At 38.0% G+C, this 20,123-nt stretch overlaps 1 protein-coding gene across 2 annotated transcripts; it reads left to right on the top strand.

The window, feature by feature from the left end:
• The first annotated feature begins 1,714 nt into the window (after positions 1-1,714).
• Positions 1,715-15,685, top strand: coq10b (coenzyme Q10B). Of its 2 annotated transcripts, none has more exons than XM_055059869.1 (5): positions 1,715-1,929; positions 7,901-8,056; positions 10,480-10,672; positions 13,784-13,885; positions 14,963-15,685. In XM_055059869.1, the coding sequence occupies exons 1-5, from the start codon at positions 1,736-1,738 to the stop codon at positions 15,128-15,130; spliced, it is 813 nt and encodes a 270-aa protein (XP_054915844.1). In that variant the 5' UTR covers positions 1,715-1,735; the 3' UTR covers positions 15,131-15,685. The 2 variants fall into 2 exon arrangements, with proteins under 2 accessions (XP_054915844.1, XP_054915845.1); XM_055059870.1 differs by having other exon boundaries at positions 1,840-1,929; positions 7,951-8,056.
• The last annotated feature ends 4,438 nt before the right edge of the window (positions 15,686-20,123 follow it).

Here is a 20,123-nt window from a genome sequence, read left to right as displayed (position 1 = left end):
GCTTGAATATCATCACCTTCCTAAAATAATGGCCTGTGTGATATTTTTGGCTCAAAGTGATTTTGGCCCAAGAATTACTTATGGCAAAAAACAAACAACAACAAAAAAAGGATTACGGCATTATTTTAGGATTAAAATTTATGTTAAACAAATAAAAATTTTGTCATTTTATGTAAAAATCTATTAAAATTTTATATAGTACATGTTGTAATCAAACTATTTTATTTCGAACAGTCATGTGCGGCTGTTGCTCTGCATACACTTTGTTTAACTGGACCAAAGGTACAATGGCTCTCAGAGTTGTTGAGGTTGCTGACCCCTGGTCTCGTGTTCTAGAGAACAAACAGGATTTCACTGAAGATTTGCGAAACAAAGTTCATGCTGGACTCCCGCAGGGTTTGAAGTTGTTTGATTCAGCTTTTGTTCAAGTAGAAATGCACTGCTGATTAACACACGGTCAGCAGAACAAGCAAATGTATTATATGAATTCATCACACAAACAGCAAACCCTCTCATTATTTTGAACTTTAATATCTGAGCTAGAATTTCATTATGTAAACAGTGCCTTGAGATGCATCCATACAACTTGAACTTTTTCACATTTCGTCTCTTTACAACTACAGACTTTAGTATATTTTATTGGAATCTAGTAGTGCAGAATGGGAGCATATTTGTATTTAGCACTGATTATCAACCAGACTTAGGTCTACACTTTGACTGGGTCATTTTAACATGAATATCCTTTGATCTTCACCGCATTCTAAAAGTTGAACCTCTGATTTTCAGTGGCAATGCAAAAAGGTTCAGAGTGTCTAAGAGCTTACAGTTATGTTGCCACATGTGTAAAGCTTACTTAAAATCAGCAGCAGTTTTGTGTGTCAGTGTGTGTGCTTACAGTAAAGGGAAGCTTTTTGCACTGTGCTATTGTGACAACATTTATCTCCAGCACTTCATAATGAATTACAGAATTTATAAAAAAGAAAGAAAAACAGGATGTTAGTTCTCCATCAAAATATCTTATCATTTTATATATGTTATTTATATAAATTTATCTGCATGCACTGATGACATCCAGAGGTGGATAATAACTAGTTACATTTACTCAGTTACATTTACTTGAGTAACTTTTTTGAAAAAAATGTACTTATAGGAATAGTTTTACTACACTGTACTTTTTAATTTTACTTGAGTAATATTATAATAAAGTATCACTAATCTTACTTGAGTGAAATTTCTGGATACTATACTTTAGTATAATTTCAAGCATTTGCAAGGGTTCCTTCAAATTCGCTGTAATGCAAACCACTACAGGAGATACTTCCTGCCCACAGCCATCAATATCTACAATGTAGATATTGATGGCTGAGAAGGACATGAAATAATATGAGTTACAACAGAAATTTATGTCCCTGCTTTAGGATAAATTAAGTATTTTTCAATTGAATTCAATTTAAAGTTTATGCGTCAGTAGTACTAATATAAAGCCAACATATGGAAAGTGGATATGAAGGTGGGAACAGTTTTTAGGCTTAAGAAAGTTGCATATGCGCGCGTTTTAACTGAAAACAGTGAACCTGCTTGAACCTGCGTGAGAAGACGGTGAAACCGGAGCCAGCATCTCGTGACTCTCGGGTACGCGCTTGGGCGCGTGCTCAAACGTCACTACTCTCATCCAACGAGTGGGCTGACCGACCAATGAAAGCGTTCAGTGGATACGGATCGACCAATAGCAAAGATGAAGGAAGGTAACGTCAACGCAGCTAGCATACCACCGCTGTATGCCTGTGAACTTGTCGCAGCAGGCGAAAGAAGAAACCGTCAAAGAAAGAAGATGGCGAGAGGCGGCCGGAGCTTACGGAAAGTAGCAGAGTACCTGAAGCAGTTACCGAACACAGCGAGCCGGGAAATCCAGGCCAGGAATAATGTCAGGTAAAGAAGTAGCCTGTTTGCTGTCGACTAAACCCGGGGGGTTTTGGGGAGAAACACCCACGGCTCCCAGCACACGCAGGCAGCAACCAGAGCCGAGCGAACTTACTCAGTTCACGTTGGGGGACAAAAAGCTTGGTTTATTGATAGCTAAATGTGCCAGAATTTAAGTAATTGCACTATTTATTAAAGTTAATCTTCTGTCTGATAAGATAATTGTTTTTTTTCAAAGACTTAAACGTCAGGGGCGTTACTAGGGGGAAAGCCGATTTGGGCTGGGGTACACAAATATTCCAGTCAGTCACTAGCACTGTGGCTATGAGCTACATTTAGTCCAGTAGATCCCGTATGTGTCATAATGTGATGCACTTTAACTTGCTGCTTCTCGCACAAAATTTGCCCACTGCCACTTTGTTTCTGTTCAAAACTGAAACCAAACTAAGTCAAGAAAAACACCGATACTGTGATTACTATTTCAGCCTCAATCATCAGGAATTCATTAATGCCCCTATTAATGACACCAACATATTGATAAAGTCACCTGCCCTCGGATGCGATTTAAATCTCGACATGGTTTAGAATGTAGTGTCATCAACGACGTGGATTCCTGTCTTTAATAGACACTAATTCAAGCAGTATATTCTCACAGTTATTACAGATTCCCTTATAAGTCTCTGATGATATAGGTATGATTTTAGCTTCCTTTTTATAGTAAAAACCACAACTATGCTGTGTAAAAATATCAGTTTTTAAGTTAATGTCTTGTAACCCTGGAAAACAAGGACTAGTATAGTTAATCAGTTTGCTGATATTTGTAACAGTTTCTAAACAGTGTACTAAACCGGAGCTTTCCCTTCATTAGTTCCAAGACGTTTGGAAGTATTTCTTTATGTCCCATAAAAGCTATGTAAAAGTATCATTTTAAAGAAATATAACCGCACATAAATAGTAAAGCGGATACATTTTAATGGTGTAGATTAGTATGAATACATGCTTCCTGTGCTGTGGGTGCTTTTCCGAGGATAGACAATGTGTTGACATCACAGTTTGCAGTGTCCACATCTCCCAGGTTCAACTCGAGAGTAAACACCCTTTGTTTTGAAGTTTGGGCCCAGTTTCTGCTGCCTGTTGAGTTGATTGCTCATTACGGCCAGTCAATTCTTTTGTGGTAAGCCTGTGTGAGGTCAGAACACGCAGGTCAGATGTCTCATGTTCCAGGTACTGGTGAACTGGCTCCTCTTGAAGGTCTGCATTAGGAACAGGTGGTCCAAATGACACTTCATGACGAACATCTATTGGTGACATAATGTTATGTCAGCTCATAAAGTTATAATTGGATATCTATTTATTTTTTTTAAAGCTATTATGTAAGAGGTATGTGCAGAGGTGTAGCTCTATAGAACCTAATGCCACAGATTATCTTCTTAATATGTAAAGCCTTGAGGATATGAGGTTGCTGTGGTTTTGGATTACAGTGTGATTTTAGTTGGAGTATTTGTATGTTTTTCATTCCTGTGACTTTTTCAGTGTTTAAGTCTCATTTTCCCCCGTGTGTTCATGGGCACAGAATGGGCACAGAATGTGTTCATTCTGTGCCCATTTCTCTGTGTTTTAAAAGTCTCTGTGCCAGTGTTGCACAATATATCAGCATTGACATCGATGTCTGCCGATGTTAGTCAGTTTTTACCACATCAGCATTCATCTGATAAATAAATCTGGGCCAGTATTAACAAATGTTTCTGTTTCTGATGGCAAAGGGGCTTGGTTGTGTGGTATTTATTTGGTCATGGAGCTGGAAGATATTTTAAATATCCAAAATAAAACAGTGTTTTAAATAAATAAAAAGAAAATGCAAACCATACAAAACCTAAACCATAAATATCTTATATTATAGCTTATTAGTTTCTATAAATGAAATAAATTAGCAGAAAAAGATATGAATGATTATTGTGATTTATTGCTTATTGTGACAGGCTTAACACTAGCAAGGCTAACTGCTGATGAAAGACGCTAAAGTCAGTTTGAAATGTCTCCTGATCATTTTGTTTTTGTCTACAACAGTATAACTTTGCTTTATGATGAATAGTTCTTTAACAAACACAGCATCACTCTTAATTTCAGTAATAAGTGACTATTCACTACAGGAAGGTCAGAAAATATTTTGAATTCTATTATATTTTCTTTTTTTTCTACTCTTGAAATTAGGCTAAAATCTATATTGACATATTTTCCTGATGTCGTTTGCACCATTCTGATAAAATTGTAGTCATCATTGATGTATTATGATGTAATACACTGTAATAGAGAGTCTTGCAGAAACCCCCCACCTCCATGGGGCAGGGAAACATCTGGTGCCAGGGAAAATGTGGAGCAGCTATTGGGTCGACTGCCAGGCACGTCGAACCAATGAAAGCAGCTAGCCCCATCCCTGAGCAGCAGCCAATCCCAGGCAGCAGCCCCGCATGACCCCGCCGTCTCGGTTGCAGGAACCCATTTAAGGTGCAAGCTCAGGGCTGCAGTGTAGGTTACAAGTCAGCGTGTTCCCCCTGAGGATTAACAGAGTCCTCATTCATGCCGTCAGGATGGATCTGAGTCAGACCTGTTCACTTGATCCCAAGAGCTCTGGAGCAGAAACTCCAGTTGTGATAACTGATCAGTCATTTGTTAATTAATTAGTTTCACATTTCAGCACTTTCCATAGATTTTTTTTTTTGCAGTTTAAATTGATTTAATCAAAAATCAAAGTCAAAAACACATCTTTTCAGAACACTTTTAAGGTACCTTTTACATTCTTGTCGTTTGTTTTTACTGTGTGTATTTAAGTATATTTTTATTTTTTTTATTTTAAGATTTAGTTGGATGTAGTGTCTGTTTTTAATTTTGCTTGATTCCTGTAGAGTTTTTAGAACAGTGCAGTGCAAATAAAATGTATTACTATTATTATAAATACATGATTTTAGCTTTACATTTGTGTTTCTAAATTGCCACACCTATAAAACAAACATATTAGAAGAGAACATTTCTAAACATTTGTGTGAGAGAGCAGTCACTGTAAAACTGGGCTTTGCTGGTTTAAAACAATAAAATGATTAGGAATTGACATTTTACTGACTGGAAAAGTTTGGCTGCATGGTCATGCATGTCTCATAAAGCTCAGGGTAAAGTGTGTGACCTTGGCCTTGTTGGATTTCAGAGCGTTTCTACATCCGCCTGGATGTTAAATCCTTCAACTAGACAAGGACAAATCTAATGAAACAGCTTTATTTGAAGATCTGCTGCAGTAGAATAAAGCAACACCACCTAATGTTTATACATATATATAAAAAAAACACTTATTGCATTACCTTGCAGTTACTGTGTAATAACGTGTATATTTACTGTCATTGAGAACACAGATCAGTCAGATCTGGCCTGTCACAATAAACAATAAATCATTTAATTGATTCATGGCAAACTCAATTTTCATTTGCTTGATTTATTGTTTTTCTTTTTTCTCTCTCTTTCTACCAAAACTAGTCTTCATTCTGCTGCTTTGGTCTCAAATATCCCTTTTTGACAATTTTGTTAATAGAGACTTCAGAATTAATTTTATTTGTTGTTTCTGTTTTATTTTGGATATTTAAAATGTCTTCTAGTTTCAGTGTTTAAATGTTCATCAGAATTTAAAGTTTATTGGTCTTTGAGAATGTGTTGTCACATTGTTATTCCATTGTTACTATTATATTACTTGAACATTGTCTCATTACCATATTATTGTTTATCGCAATAAGTTCTGGGAAAATTTGTCATCTGGAAAAATGTATTTTCTGACAGGTCAGAAGTAAACGTTTCTAAGTGAGAGAGCTCAGAACATTCGCTTGACATTTCAGTGTTAGAAGTGTAGTCAGCAATATAGTCAGTGCTGCTTGTTTATTTTAGATAAAAGCAGAGGAAGTTTTATAACATTTGTGTTTGATAACTGGTATTTTTTACTCTGATTATCATGCAGTAAGATTTCAATTTCCTTTTAGAAAGTGAAAATAAATATCCATATGTCCAAAAATGTTTGAACCAAAACACACTCCGATAGGGGTGTCCTCATTTTTTCCACATGACTCTGTAGTTGCCTGTCATTAGTTTCTTGTGTATGGCAACACAAGAAACTAATGACACTTTAGAGAAAGGTGACGGTCAGTGGGGAAACTTCTCCCTGTGATGCATTCACTTCCTGTCCTGTCGGAGGTTTATTTCTGAAAGTGCATCAGCTTCCTAGAAACCAGAAACCAGAGTGAAACCAGAGTTCCTGCTGATTTATAGTTACAGCCCAGCATGCAAATGCTGGGACTTCACAGGGGTGTGTAATAATTCTCTATTTGTATTTAGAGTAAGTTTGTCATCATTTGTGCCTCAGTATTAAACTTATGACATATAATTAAACTTATATATATATTGTAGTATTTATAACACCTTTAAGAAAAGAGAAAAATACATAATTTTAGTTTTGATGCATTGATAAAGAGCGAGAATAAACTCCTGCATATTGAGCAGTAGAACAAGATAAACATTTTCCATTCTGGTCACCACATTGAATTCAGAAAGTTACATTGCTTTGTAAACTTAAGCAACTGGCAATAAATATAACAGCCTGTGTGATATGTAAACTGTGATCTTTCAAAATGTATGTTCTTAATTGCAGGTAAAGCAGAAATGGGTATTGTTAAAATGCAAAAACCTCAAATAAGAACTGGCAAGTCAATATGAGGGAAAACTGATTTCTTAAATTATTATTATTTTGAGCTGATGATGACTAATCATTGCCAGTCATAGAAAAACTGGAAAATTTAAGTGTCTGGCACATCAGACACGAACCAATCTGATTGGTTCATCTTAGTTTCAATCTCCTTTCTGGGTGAATCCTGTGTCCGCACACAGTGGTTGAAGGCCTCTTCCTGAATTCAGATTGCCTTTCTGATTTGGACCAGGTGCAACAGCTTTCCAGCACATCTCTGTGATTTAAACCTGAGCTCTCAATGATCTAGCATCAGTGGCAGAATTGGAAAAATGTCGGCTTGAATCGGATGGCAGACGGTCCTAGAAATGGCTTCATGTGATCACTTTGTTCCTAGAACTGATCCCTATTGAAGTCTGTTATTTGTCGACATCACCATATCAAAGTCCGCAAACTCTGACGTAAAGTCGACACACTGCACTCTTTATTCCTCAGTTAGACTGACTTTAGAGAATAAAACATCTGCTCTCTTCCATGGCAGAGAACGTTTCCATTACAAATGTGCGCAAATATTTGTCTATTTTGAAAAAAAAAAAAAAAAAAAACCACAATTTTTGCAATTGCGGCGTTTCCATTAAATAAGGAATGAAATGAAAATTAAACATGCATGAACTTGTTCACGCGATAAGACATTCAAAATTATGGCAGCTCATAATTTAGTCATGGCGCTAGCGCTCATCATCTGTCAGAGAAGACGTGGTATTGAGATGTTGGCGTAGCTGCATGTACAGAGTTTTGGGGAAATTGTCGTCTGAAAAGTAAAACCAAACCATCATCCTCCTACAACTTCTTATCGTCTTCTTTGACGTTTCTGCCAGTAGTGACGTCTGTCTGTTCATCACATGACTTGTGTGAAGTAAAGAAAGTGTTTCCATTGCAGTTCTGTGAAATATGTAAATATTTTGATACTTCAGAAATAACACATCAACTTAGTGCACAAAACTTTAGGATTTTAATTTTTTTTCCAGAAATTGGCGTGAATGCATTAAGCTAATGTATTTTTGCATTTTCAAGTTGTGCAGTGTTATGGTTAATGGACATGGAGAGGTGCTCCTCGATAAGCTCTGGTCTGGAGTCTAGTTTCTGCTGACTCTATCTGATTGATCTGGGGGTGTGTCAAAGACAAATCGAACGAGGTTTCCAAATTGAAAGCGTCTCTTAGTCTGCCAGCCTCACCTTCTGTCCCTCTATCTGTTTGTCAACCAGATACCTGTCGTCATGTGGCATCCTGATGACGCGTGTGCCTTCTCTGCTAGGCGGAGCCATGTCCGGTCGGCCCGTCGTCCTGCCGGCACGCAGCTTCTTCAACCTCACCGACTCCTTCTCCAAGAGAAAGGAGTACTCGGAGAGACGCATCATTGGGTATGTTGGCGCCATTTACCAGCTGGTGGTTTGCTACTCTGTTGAAAGATCTTATTTTCTGCAGTCAGATCAGCTACAGACAAGCCTGATTTAATACTGTAGTAAGTTTTGAAATTTTGAAATAATTTTGAAACTTTATCAAAGTTTCAGGATGATGTAGAAGGAGGTAGGGGAGATCAATATTTTTACAGATTATCTGTTTGAGATTAAACTGTTTGGACATAGTGACAGTTTCATCAAATATGTCAGTTTTTTTTTCCACTAAAATTTCCATGCAACTTTAATAGGACCAAACTTTACCATAACATTAGAAGTCATCATTAGCAGCCGCATCACGCCTGCTTTCTGGTTCAGGTTCTGGTACTGAGAAGTAGCATCTGTTGCTTCTCTATCATTTTCAGCTGTGCACTGCCTGTCAGCAGGCTGGAGGGAGGCAACCAATCTCCTCTCTCTCTTCCAAAAACCCAATTCAGCTGTTAAAATTATGATGTAGAAACAAAATTCTACAGGGTTCTAAATCAATTGTGAAGTGATACTCTACATGCACTTTTCAACTCACTGAAACGCAGATTGTGGAGAAAAACCTGAAAAACAATATCAGCTCACAGTAAGCAGAAACTTTAGTGCAGGAATGTCCACAGGCTCTTTATGGCTTTTGATGAGCGGGATAAATTCAGATCTCAGCGGGAGCCTCAGTGTTGTGTTCTGGTCTCGCTTAAAGGGGCAGCAATGTGGTTTTTTTTGTTTTTGAGGTCAGTTGTACATCCTTTTTTGGTGAAAGCAGCATTTTATGGAATGAATCGTTCTCCAGACGTTGCTTCCTCAGAATAACACCAGCAGACACACTGCCAATTCATATGGAGCAGATTAGGTTTGGTTTCACACTGTCACAGAAAACAAAGAACACAATCCCGTCTTTGTGTCTCAATCTGCAACAAAATGAAACTCTTCTCGGCGAGATCAGTGTGAGGCCCAGGAAGGAAAGGGATAGAAAACTCCCCCTTACTGACGATGGAGCTGAAATATGAATTAATGATTGTTTCAGAAATCAATTATTCCTTTGATTCTGATCAATAATCGGATAGAAGATTTTGCACATTCTGCAGATCTTTTATTTAAGTCTATTTTGTATATTATTGACAATACTAGAAGCAAATGATACAATTCCTTTTTTAAACAGCAAAATATTTTTTATTGCCAAAAATGCAACAACAAAGCATTTCTCTAGTAAATGTTTGATTATTTGTAGCAAAGAATGCATCTGCAGCGTCTGTCAGTACTTTTGACATCAATGTGAATGTTTGACTTATCTGCAGTACATTCCAGGGCTGAAACAATTAATCACATTAATCATGATAAGTCAGTTATTGAAAAAATCAACAGTTAATATAGTAATCGTTTAATAATGAAATTACAGCATAACAAAGGCCATTTTCTGAAAGAACAGCAAAGTCACAATTAATCCAAAACTGTCCAAAGAAATACACAATTTTACCTTTAAGAAGAAAAGCCTTCATCTAAGGAGAATAATTGTTTGATACAAATAATCAAACATATGCTGATGAAATACTCTTATTGGACCTCAGGCAAAACAGTTTATTGTGAAATAGTGTCTTGTTATAAAAAGGCTTGAGTGGTTAAATAAGTCTACAGAATTTGAACTGCTAATTGTAGTCTTACAGTGCAGCGCTGAACTGTTGATTATTATTTTTTGGATTAACCACCAAAAAGTACTGAAGAGAATTTTTAAAATGCTTTGAACCAGGTGAAGCTAAAACGGCCACTTAGAGACTTCTGGGTAGAACAGATTTACAGACAAAGAAGTTGTCTGGTTCCTTTTTTTTTTTTGCATCTTAAATGTAAAATGTATTTAGTCTTTGATGCTCTGACTGTTTTGTTCTTTCAGCAAAGGACCATTTTTAGAGTCTGTGTCCTTCAGTTAATCATTTGACAATTATTTCAATAATCAATTAATCAGATTTAATCTTATTAATTGTTTCTGCCCTGTCCAGAGCTGTATTGCCCTGTCATTGCCGTCCTTTGCAGGTCAAACTTTCGTACTTTAAGTACCCGGAATGCCTGTCTGTCCACATGTATGAGTGACGCACTAAGTATTCCACACAGAGGTCATAATCACTAAATCTGCAGGTATAAATGGACACCAGAAGGTGCCAGCTATTTCCCTCCCAGCTGGAGCTGGACATTGTCTCTGTGTGTCCAACACTCAGCACGTCCTAGTTCTATTCCAGAGCTTCACAATCACCACGTCTGATCTTAATTTGTTTATTTTTCTTTTTTTTTACCCCCAACTGGCTTCCACGCTCCTCTCTTGCCTCAGTCATGGGTCCTGCATCGTCCCATCCTGTTGGGTGTTGCGTAACATGACCCAGCCACTGACCTTTACTCCCCTCCCTGTTCTGCAGGTATTCCATGCAGGAAATCTATGACGTTGTGGCGGAGGTGGAAAACTACCGCCACTTCGTTCCCTGGTGTAAGAAGTCGGATGTTGTGTTCAGGCGCTCCGGGTTCTGTAAGGCCAAGCTGATGGTGGGCTTCCCCCCTGTGGTGGAGAACTACACCTCCCTAATCACGACGGTGCGACCCCACCTGGTCAAGGTAACGCACAAGCATAAATAGCCCAAATCCAGTGCTTTGTTAAAGTATTTACATCCTTTCATTCACCTGGATGTACGTTAGAGACTTTTCTTGTTATAAATTAACACAAAAATATGAAGTCATAGGAAAATGACACAGGTTGCCAGTATGTTTTATATTTACTCTACATCTACTTTTACCTCAATATAAATCCAGCTGTTCTCTGAGGCTTATTGAGAATATTGGCCAACAAACAGCATGGAAACTTCCAGTGGTATGACAACTTATGCAGTGGATCAGTTTTGAGTCTGGGTTTACAGTATACTGCAAGTATCGTTATCACAATATCATTGTGCAAAATATTTATATCGCAAAGGATGGGAGAGAAATAATTGTTGGCTAACATAGCTTGTGACATCTGAAGTTTTTTTCATTCTAGTGCAATATTTAGATAGTAGGACAAAGTCTAGTGTTGTTAGCAACAGTTTTCACGTGATAGAAATGACATGCTAACGGTCACATGTAGTAGGAAGCACAGACTGGAGAGAAGAAAGCAAGCAAATATTGCAATATTTCTAACATCATGCTGCCCTATTTTTGAGCATGTACATGAATGTGTGCAATGACTTCAGATATTTTATAATTTTTTTTCACAATGTGAGAAATGTACATTTTTAAAGGAAAAAAGCAGGAAAATGTAATGATGGGAACATTTGAGGCAGGCATTTGTCAGAAAACTGCTACAACTTGCTGCGTGAAGTTCCCAAACTGTTCCACATCAAAAGTGTGTTTAATATTCAGCGTTCAACTTTTCAGAGGGATTTCAGCACCGATACCAATAATAGAACAGAACAGAAATAACCTTTGTTTTCTCTCAGTGGGGAAATTCAGGAAAAAAAATCTAAAAACAGAAGTATCAATGACAGAATGTACAGTAAACACATTTACAGCATAAGAAAAAGTGACTATATAGTTATTCAAAAAGCAGATGTTTCCACAGTTCGATATGGTTTGTAGTTGATGTTGGCTTTTGATCATTTTGGGAGGATAAAGGCAGGGCTGAAAAAAACAGATCAGTAATGGAGAAGTTTGCCATTATGGGTGAACTTTAAACAGAGTTTTTGATCTGTTTCCCTCCCTGCCTCTGTGGAACCTCACACATCCGTTTCTATAGAAAACAAACCCGTTCCACTCGTGCTCAGACTTGATCTGCCTCTGTCAGGATGACTCTGAGGTTTGAATGTTTTGGGGAAACCTGCAACGTCACCCTGTTGGAGCATTTTTAAAAACCTCACAAGTCAGAAGTAGTTTTTTTAAACTTGTTGTTGAGAGGAGCCATGTTTTTATTGAAAACGGTGCCCAGCCTTAGGCTAAGGTTCTCATTTATCAACAAAGTCTGAAAGAATTTTAAATTGAAAGAATGAAGCTCTTCTCATCCCTCAGAGCAGATAAGGTGGAAATTCACAACCTGAACAACCTGCTTGACATTAGGAGAGGGTTGTTAAGGTTTCTAATACTGAGAAGCTCCTGAATCCTTGAGTTTTTGATGAACAGCTTGTGTTCATTTCATGACCCTCTCTGTGATCCTGACACAACCACTTCAGATCTGTTCCACTCTCATCAAGGGGAAAGATTGGGAGGGAAAAGGAATAGTCAAAGCAGAGCTGATGATTAGCTGTAACTGAGAACTGGAAGTTCCTTCATTGTTTTTTGGGTTTTTTTTTTGCTGAATAAACAGTTTCTACCCAGCAATTGATAACAAAGCTGAGGGTTAATATCCCTTTCATTCCTGTAAGAACAAAAACACTTCATGGAGCTTCTGTAACCAATCGGGATATTTCCATTTCATTTTTCAGTTTTATTTAAACTTCCCATTGGTTCATTTTCATAAGCCGCCGGTTATTAATGGGTTTTGATTCCAGCTGCAGAGCACAGGGTCCAAACGTTTTTTCAACGTGGACCAGAAAGAACTCAGGAGGCAAATTGTTTTTCCAACTTAAATGCAAAAATCATTCTTATAGTTTGTTTTTAAAAGCTAAGAAATAAATTAGATATGCAATATTTTCATAAAACAAAGTATCAGCTTTTTTGCCCTAATAACAGTTTCCTAACATTGTGCATCTCCTCCTGTTTGTTTGGTCTAGAAAATAAATCTTTGTCCAATCATGGCAACTAAAAGGATAACTTTCTTTTCAAAACATGCTTCTTCTGTGAACTAGACTTAACAGAATAGAACCAGCATTTTTTCTTTTTTGCATGCGAAAAGTTGCCGGATGTTTGCAGCTCTACTTTATAAAATTTAAATTAATTTAAAAATACAGCTATTAAGAGACGAATACTTTGCATTAAACAAGAATTCAGTTTGTCACTGAAATTCTCAGGCTAAAACTATGCTAACAATCTAACCTGAGGGCCAAGCCACACAGAGTCAGAGTTTTGGACACAGGTTGGAATCGACCAGATTTTCCTGTGATCAGCCAATCAGATAACACTTTGTTTTTTTTTAACTATTTTATTAAATAAATCAAAATTATTATTGTTCCAAAAACAAATGTACTTTGGTTTGTGCTCAATCAGATAATGGTCAAAATGCACAAGTGGAGCATTTCTTAGGAAATAAAACCAGTTCAAATTGAAATAATTAGTTAAGAACTAAAGATGAATCGGTTTGGACTCAGGACTTTCATTTACATATTTCTGGAGAACATGTGGGGACTACCGTGGGATTTGTTTTCTACATTTAAACATAACTCTGAGATTAACTGGAAAATTAACCCAACCTAACTATTTTTATGCTGATTGACTTTGGAGGGAAAACAAATCAAGAGACTAAAAGCTGTAAACCACCAAAGGACATGGTGTTCCTCTGAGCCTGACTGAGCAGCACGGTTCAGGTTGCTCTGTGATTTGTGAGCCCAGGAGTGTTGAGGTCAGAACAAAGTGTAGAACCAGCTGCTCCAAACAGCCACACGTCCCTCCCTGAACAGACAACTGGAGGAAATATTAGATGAAAGGTCAGATTTTTGGGGCAAAGATACCAGAAGGTTTCAGATTATAACTAAGTGAATGAGGTGTCACTCTGTCCGTGGAAGTTTGAAGCCACCTAAATGGGTTTATGTGGTGTGTCCTTAGGCGTCCTGTTCAGACGGGAAGCTGTTCAACCACCTGGAAACGGTGTGGCGCTTCAGCCCGGGCCTCCCTGGCTACCCTCGGACCTGCACCGTGGATTTCGCTGTGAGTAAAGTGAACCATTCACGCTAAAGTCTTTTGGAGTTTGGGTTTACTTAGTACTTTAGATGACCAAGCAAAAAAACTGATGGCATTTTAGCTAAACATCGTAATTGAGCAACAAGAGTTGCTGTGTGAATGTAGCCATAGAGACATTAGCTGCTTTTCCATTAAAAATGTGCAATATTATGTCAATATTACGCTAAAGTTGACTAAAGACAATTTCATAGACAATTTCAGACTGTTTCGGTGAAATCAGAAGTGCAATGAATATCACAGGTGAATAAGTTTGTTGACGTGATGAGTTATTAAAAAAACATGAGGCGCCATCATCAAACTACTTCCTGTTGTCTTCTTCAGTGTCTGCTGTTGATCATGTGATTTGTGAACCAGATAACACCATAACAGAATTTGCTGGGCTATAAATTGCTCCAGTAGTTATTGCAATAAGCAATAATATTGTTGTTTTGAGACCATTTTTAAGTAACATAATTTTAATTTCATAATAATGAAACGCATTCTGATAGATCAATAAACATTGAATTCTAAAGAACATTTAACAGTGGAACTGGAAGACCTTTTAGAACATCCAACATAAACAAACAAAACAACAGAAACGACAAATCAAGTAAAATGAATCATGAAGTCTAAACAAAACTTTTTCAAAAAGAGAGACCAGAGAACCAGAATGAAGACTTTTGTCTTCTAGTTTTTGTCAGAAAGAGACAAAATAGAAAAATGATAAATCATTCAAATTAAAATTGAGCTCGTTTTAATATATTATGCAATTGACTTATTATTTATTGGGACAGGGAAACTCGTGATACAAAAGGAAATGTTTCCGTTACAGTTTTAGAAAAATAAACCAATTTTAATGCAGCCAAAAACTGCAACTTCATCCAAGCACAGATTTTTTTTTTCTGAAATTGACATGTTTCCATTAAGCAGATTTATTTTCAAAATGTCAAATTGTGGAACTTTATGGCCAAATGGAAGCGCAGCTAGTGTGTGTGACAATGCAGTTTGCCTGAGAGCACATGTTGTCAGAAGTGTTTGCTAACTTGAAGCCTGCCTCCTGTCCAGATCTCCTTCGAGTTCCGCTCCCTCCTCCACTCCCAGCTCGCCAACGTCTTCTTCGATGAGGTGGTGAAGCAGATGGTGTCGGCGTTCGAGCGCCGCGCCTCCACGATACACGGTGCCGAGACGCCCATCCCCCGCGAGCTGATGTTCCACGAGGTCCACCACACGTAGCACCCGCCGCTGACCTCCCGCCTCCATGGCCCCGCCCACCAGCTTCACATGACAACACAAGAGAAACACAACGCCAAAGAGCCAGAGGCCCGCCGCCCCGCCCCGCGCCGCGCCGCGCAGCGCAGTGCCTTTCCCACAACAGAGAGCAACCTGTCAGGAAGCGGCCTCCAGCCGTAACCATAAAGACCAAGCAGCCCGCTCGTTTTTAAAAAGAATATCTGCACCTCAGTTTAAACCGTAATGCTGTCACATCTGACGAAGCACATCAAGAAATCCAGCTGGAACCACGGAATGGCTAGCATTTTAGCGTTAGCTTTTCTTAAAGTTTTCTACTGATTGTCAGCTGTTTGTTGAACTCTTTTCTACATGAAGTGGCCTTTTTCTAGGCGAGCCTTTTCCGGTTCCAGCGCGTCGAACTGGAGGATTTGTTGCTTGTCTTTGTCAAATCTGATTGTAAACGTCTCCGTTAGAGGAGTTCTGACTAAATCAGAGAAGTTGCTCTGAGCAACGCTAACCGGGCGTTGGGATTGGTCTGATTGATTGGTTTTTAGGAAAGTTTTTCTGTAGTTCACTATGAAACATTTCTAACCTCTATTTATATGGAAACACAAAGGCAAAGAGGAGGATTAAAACATTTTTTTTAAGTTTTTTTTTTTATTTTAAAAAAGCTAAATCTAAGAGATGTAAAGCAAAAGTGATGAATATAAACGCTAATATAGTAAGTTAACATATTACAGAAACTATGTAGAAGGAGAGCTTCTTGCGAGACGTGACAGTTGGTACTGATACTTGTGAAACAGGGGTGTCCAATATGAGGCCGGGGGACATTTGTTGTCTTTGAAATGCTTCTGTTTGGCCAAATGGTGAAAATTTATGATTTCTTGATAATTGAAAATGAAAAAAAAAAAATCATAGATCGATTGGATGGAAAACATGGAAAAATCTGGAAGTTATTTGTTTTACTTTGAATAAAGCAGAAGTCCAAAGCCCTTTTAATGTTTTGGATCTTTTAATAATATACAATTTTTTTTAAAAATGTGTTTGCTAGTAAAACCGAAGATACAAAGAAGTTTTTCCATTTCCAATTGAATGTTTAAGTTTGCCAGTTTTGGCTCCCGGAGGGCAAAAGTTTGGACACCCCTGTTGTGAAAAGGTCAATGAGTTTTTTGAGGCAAGCTGAGAGTGGCAAAGGGAGCGCGTCAGCAGGGTCCAGGTGAGGCGTTCAGGTGCATCAGGAATCTGGACGCTCCACTGTGGCCGCTTCAACTTTAAAGGGCACAAAAACAAAATGTGATCCGACAGGTCACACAGTCAGAACACGACCCAGGTACTGTACCATCAGGTCGCTATGGAAACGGTTATTTCACTTTTACGTTCCCACCTGTCTTGTAGCGTTGCGTTCGCTGTCCTCTCTCTGACGGAGGAAGCCAAAAGTGATTCCGGTATTTTCGGTTTCACTTCCACGCCTGCTGCAAGAAAAATAAAAATGAAAACGGCAGATCAGATTTTAAAGGCTCAAGCAGACGAGGAAGGATGACGTTTATGATCCCAGCTTGTATTTCTGCTGAGGATGTTAGAGAGCCTCGGATCAGGCTTTTCCTACCCATCACCATTCCCTGTTTCCTTTGCTTCCTCTATTTTTGACAGATTCCAGTTACAGATATGCATCAAAATCAGGTTTTGTTTTCATTTTTAATTTATTAATTTTTGATTTTTGTGTCACAAATAAACGCACTGCAATGTCAATCGGGGGAAAAAAACCTAAATAAAATAAAGGTGAAATTACGTAGCTCCACAAAACTAGGTCTGACATTTTGGACATAATTCAGACATTTTCTGACCAGTAGTTTTCAAAAACTGTCCTCTAGACTGCTCAGATTATAAATTGTTCTTTCCATTATTTATCTAAAAACATTTTTGAGTTTTGACCTTTTTTTTGCCGTCACCAATATATGATGGTATATTAAGGATATTGTAGGTATAGTTAAAAAAAAAGAGAATTTCTGCAAAAAAATTGTGAGATTAATTTTGAGATTAATCTCACAAATTTTCTAGAAAGGAACTTGGGAATTTCTGAGTTTGACAAGTTGAAAATTCTGATCTAAGAAATTCCAATTTTCACTAGTAAATTTATTTCCCCTTTCTCTCTCTCTCTTCTATCTACAATGTGTCGTCATAACAATAATAATAGATATTTATCTTTTTTCAGTCGCTTAACTCCCAAAATCAGGTTGTATTTTTACACATATTCCACTCATTCGGACCTCATCAGTGCATTTTCAATATTTGATCATTAATCTCGGAGTATCATGGGGAAAACGGACCGATTCCGTTCTCAGATGGGGGGATGGGTGCGCGCCCCGGCAGCCGGTTCAGACCGGTCCGGATGTTTCCAGCTCGCCTCATGTTGGCCGCTGTTTGCTCAGCTTCCATGAACCAGTCAGATGTTGAAGGCTGCAGCGCCTTCAGTCCGGCTCAGCTCAGTAAACAGACCATGTGTGCTATTAGTGTTATTCAATCAGGAGTCGCGTTGTGTATGTTTTCAGAATGATTCACATCAGTATTATTGGGACAGCTTGTGTGAAGTGGATTCAAAAGGGATGAAATTGAGGAAGGGAAGCCTGATCAGCAGATATGAGAGACTCAAGCTGCTCTCAAACTAAAGCTGCAGAATCAAACTTTTTTTTTTTTTAAGTTTTTTACATATTTGTTAAAATTAGTATGAGTCAGATCATCTGAGAAAAGATCTTCTCCATCTCCTCCCTGAGCTGCTACTGGCAACTGAAGAAATGCTTCGCTCCTGACCAAAAACAGCCAATCAGAGCCGGGAGGAGGGGCTTAGGGCTGTCAGTTAAACTTGTGAATGTTCTGCTTTATGTGCTAATGTCAGAGAAATGGCATGAAAACTGTTTATCCACCATCATTGGTGGGTATGCTATCTAGCCTTAGTGTTGAGGACAGCCTCTGCTGGCATTGAAGTGTGGTAGAGAATGGGGTGATGGGAGAGTTGCACGCATGATTGACAGCGCTAAGTCCCGGCTAATTTCTCTGTTCAGTTGTTTTTGTTTGGCACTGGGAGAAGACTGAGATAGATTTATTTATTTTTTTTCTCCAGAGATTGTCTCTCATGTAACTTCTAAAATTATTCCAGCTTTAATGACTGAACGGAAGCATAAAGGAACAAAATGATTAATGTTCATTAGATTTGGAAGTTTGATTCTGTGGTCGGCCCGAGCGTCCCAACAGGAAGTTGTTTCCATGACAGTCTCAACTGTCCTGCCCACTCTGTGCCTCCAGGCCTGCTGGCTGCATATTTATCTCCAGTTGTAAAGGAACATCATCGTCATTATCTAATATTTATTGCTTAGTTTTACCAATAAATGTTCGTCTTTTTTATTTGTAGCTGACATACATAATGCAAAGATTTCAATCCTGAAGGGTAGCCTCTTTTCTTTTTTTTTTTAGGAACAACGTTATCTCCTATTTGTCTTTTTTTGTTTTTATGATTGCCTTCATTGTTTTATTCAGTTTTATTGTGGCTGGTTGTTAATGTTAACTCAGGCAGCTTCAAGTATCAGTTTGTAAATATTAGTTTGAACATCTGAGGAAGCTGTACTCTGCTTTTAGGAGAGGATGGAGACGTGTGTGTGTGTTTTTAATTTTTTTTTCTGGAAAGGTCTTTGTGTGATAACGATGTCTGTGTTTTCAAAGTCTTCAGACGATGTACCAACTGCATGATGTATAAAGTTTTTTTTTTTTCTAAAAAACAAAGAAAAGCAACTTCCTGTGGTTTCTTTCTCAAAGAGTGACAAAGTTTAACGTACACATTTTTCCTGACCTTTGACCTGTTTGAACAGTCAGGTGTTTGTTACAGAGCCTGAGGCCACTTTTAGATAAAGTGTCACAGAAAAGCAAACTGATAGAAAAAAACCAAAGTCATCGCATGAAGGTTAAAAGGATTATTTTAATTTTTGCTAAGTCGAGTAAATGCATTATTGCTATATTATTATCTGGAGATAAAACATAAATTTGTATCTTAAGTTTAGCAATTAACATCAGTGATTTCAACTTTGAGGGAGAGACAGTACTGTCTGCTGTACTTAAAGTTCACTAAATTCTTACTCAGTTAAAGGGCTGGTGATTTGTATTTTAACCACAAGTGAAACTTTATAGCACAATATCAGTTATAAAAATGCTAGAGAGACAGAGATATAACATAATTGCAGTTTGCATTGAAGTTAGTCTTTTGTCTCTTTAAGAAGCTCCTATTCTGACACCCCCTTTCACCATGTCATTATGCTTCATGCTGTTTACGTTGGTTAGGACTGTTTGAGTTTCTTTGAACTCAGTAGAGTTGCAGTTCCACCAGGTGTTTGCTTAATGCTGCTGCTGCTAGTTTGAAGCAAGGCAGACCTTTGTGAGGCCACGCCTTATGAATCCGTCCCAAACTTCAATAAGCTTTGACTCACTGTTCGTTTGGGACTACCATTTTCTGCCTCTACCAGACTTTTTCCCTCCAACTAGCTTTCTGATAATGTGCTCAGATGCAGCACTGTGAGCCAACTTCTTCAGCAGCGACCAAATTTCGGTATTGAGAAATAATTTTGATTGGTATTGTGATGGAAAACCTACCTCTTATATTTTACATTTGTTCACATTTTATTTCTTTACTGAAATAAGTTGGCTTCTGAATTATTTCAATTAAAGGAAGCACTAAAATCAAACGTAATATGGATACTGATTTATTAAATAGAACAAAAACAATCATGTCTACTCAACAGAAATGACCTGATGACCACTTTTGGGAACACAACGCCACCTACTGGCTGCTTCCTGCAAGTGTTACTACAGGACTAGATACAGTTTCACATTCACACTTTGTCACAGAACATATCAGGGTCATGTTTAGGCTAATGAGGGTCAGCATGCCAGTAAACATTCAGACTCAACAGGCCTGTTAGGCACTCAGAGTGAAGACGTAACGAAACGCTCA

The sequence above is a fragment of the Poeciliopsis prolifica genome, unplaced genomic scaffold (genome assembly GCF_027474105.1).
Source record: "Poeciliopsis prolifica strain line A6 unplaced genomic scaffold, Auburn_PproV2 SCAFFOLD056, whole genome shotgun sequence".
Lineage (NCBI taxonomy): Eukaryota > Metazoa > Chordata > Actinopteri > Cyprinodontiformes > Poeciliidae > Poeciliopsis > Poeciliopsis prolifica.
The sequence above is the reverse complement of the archived record's forward strand: the minus strand, read 5'-3'. Positions and strand labels throughout refer to the sequence as shown.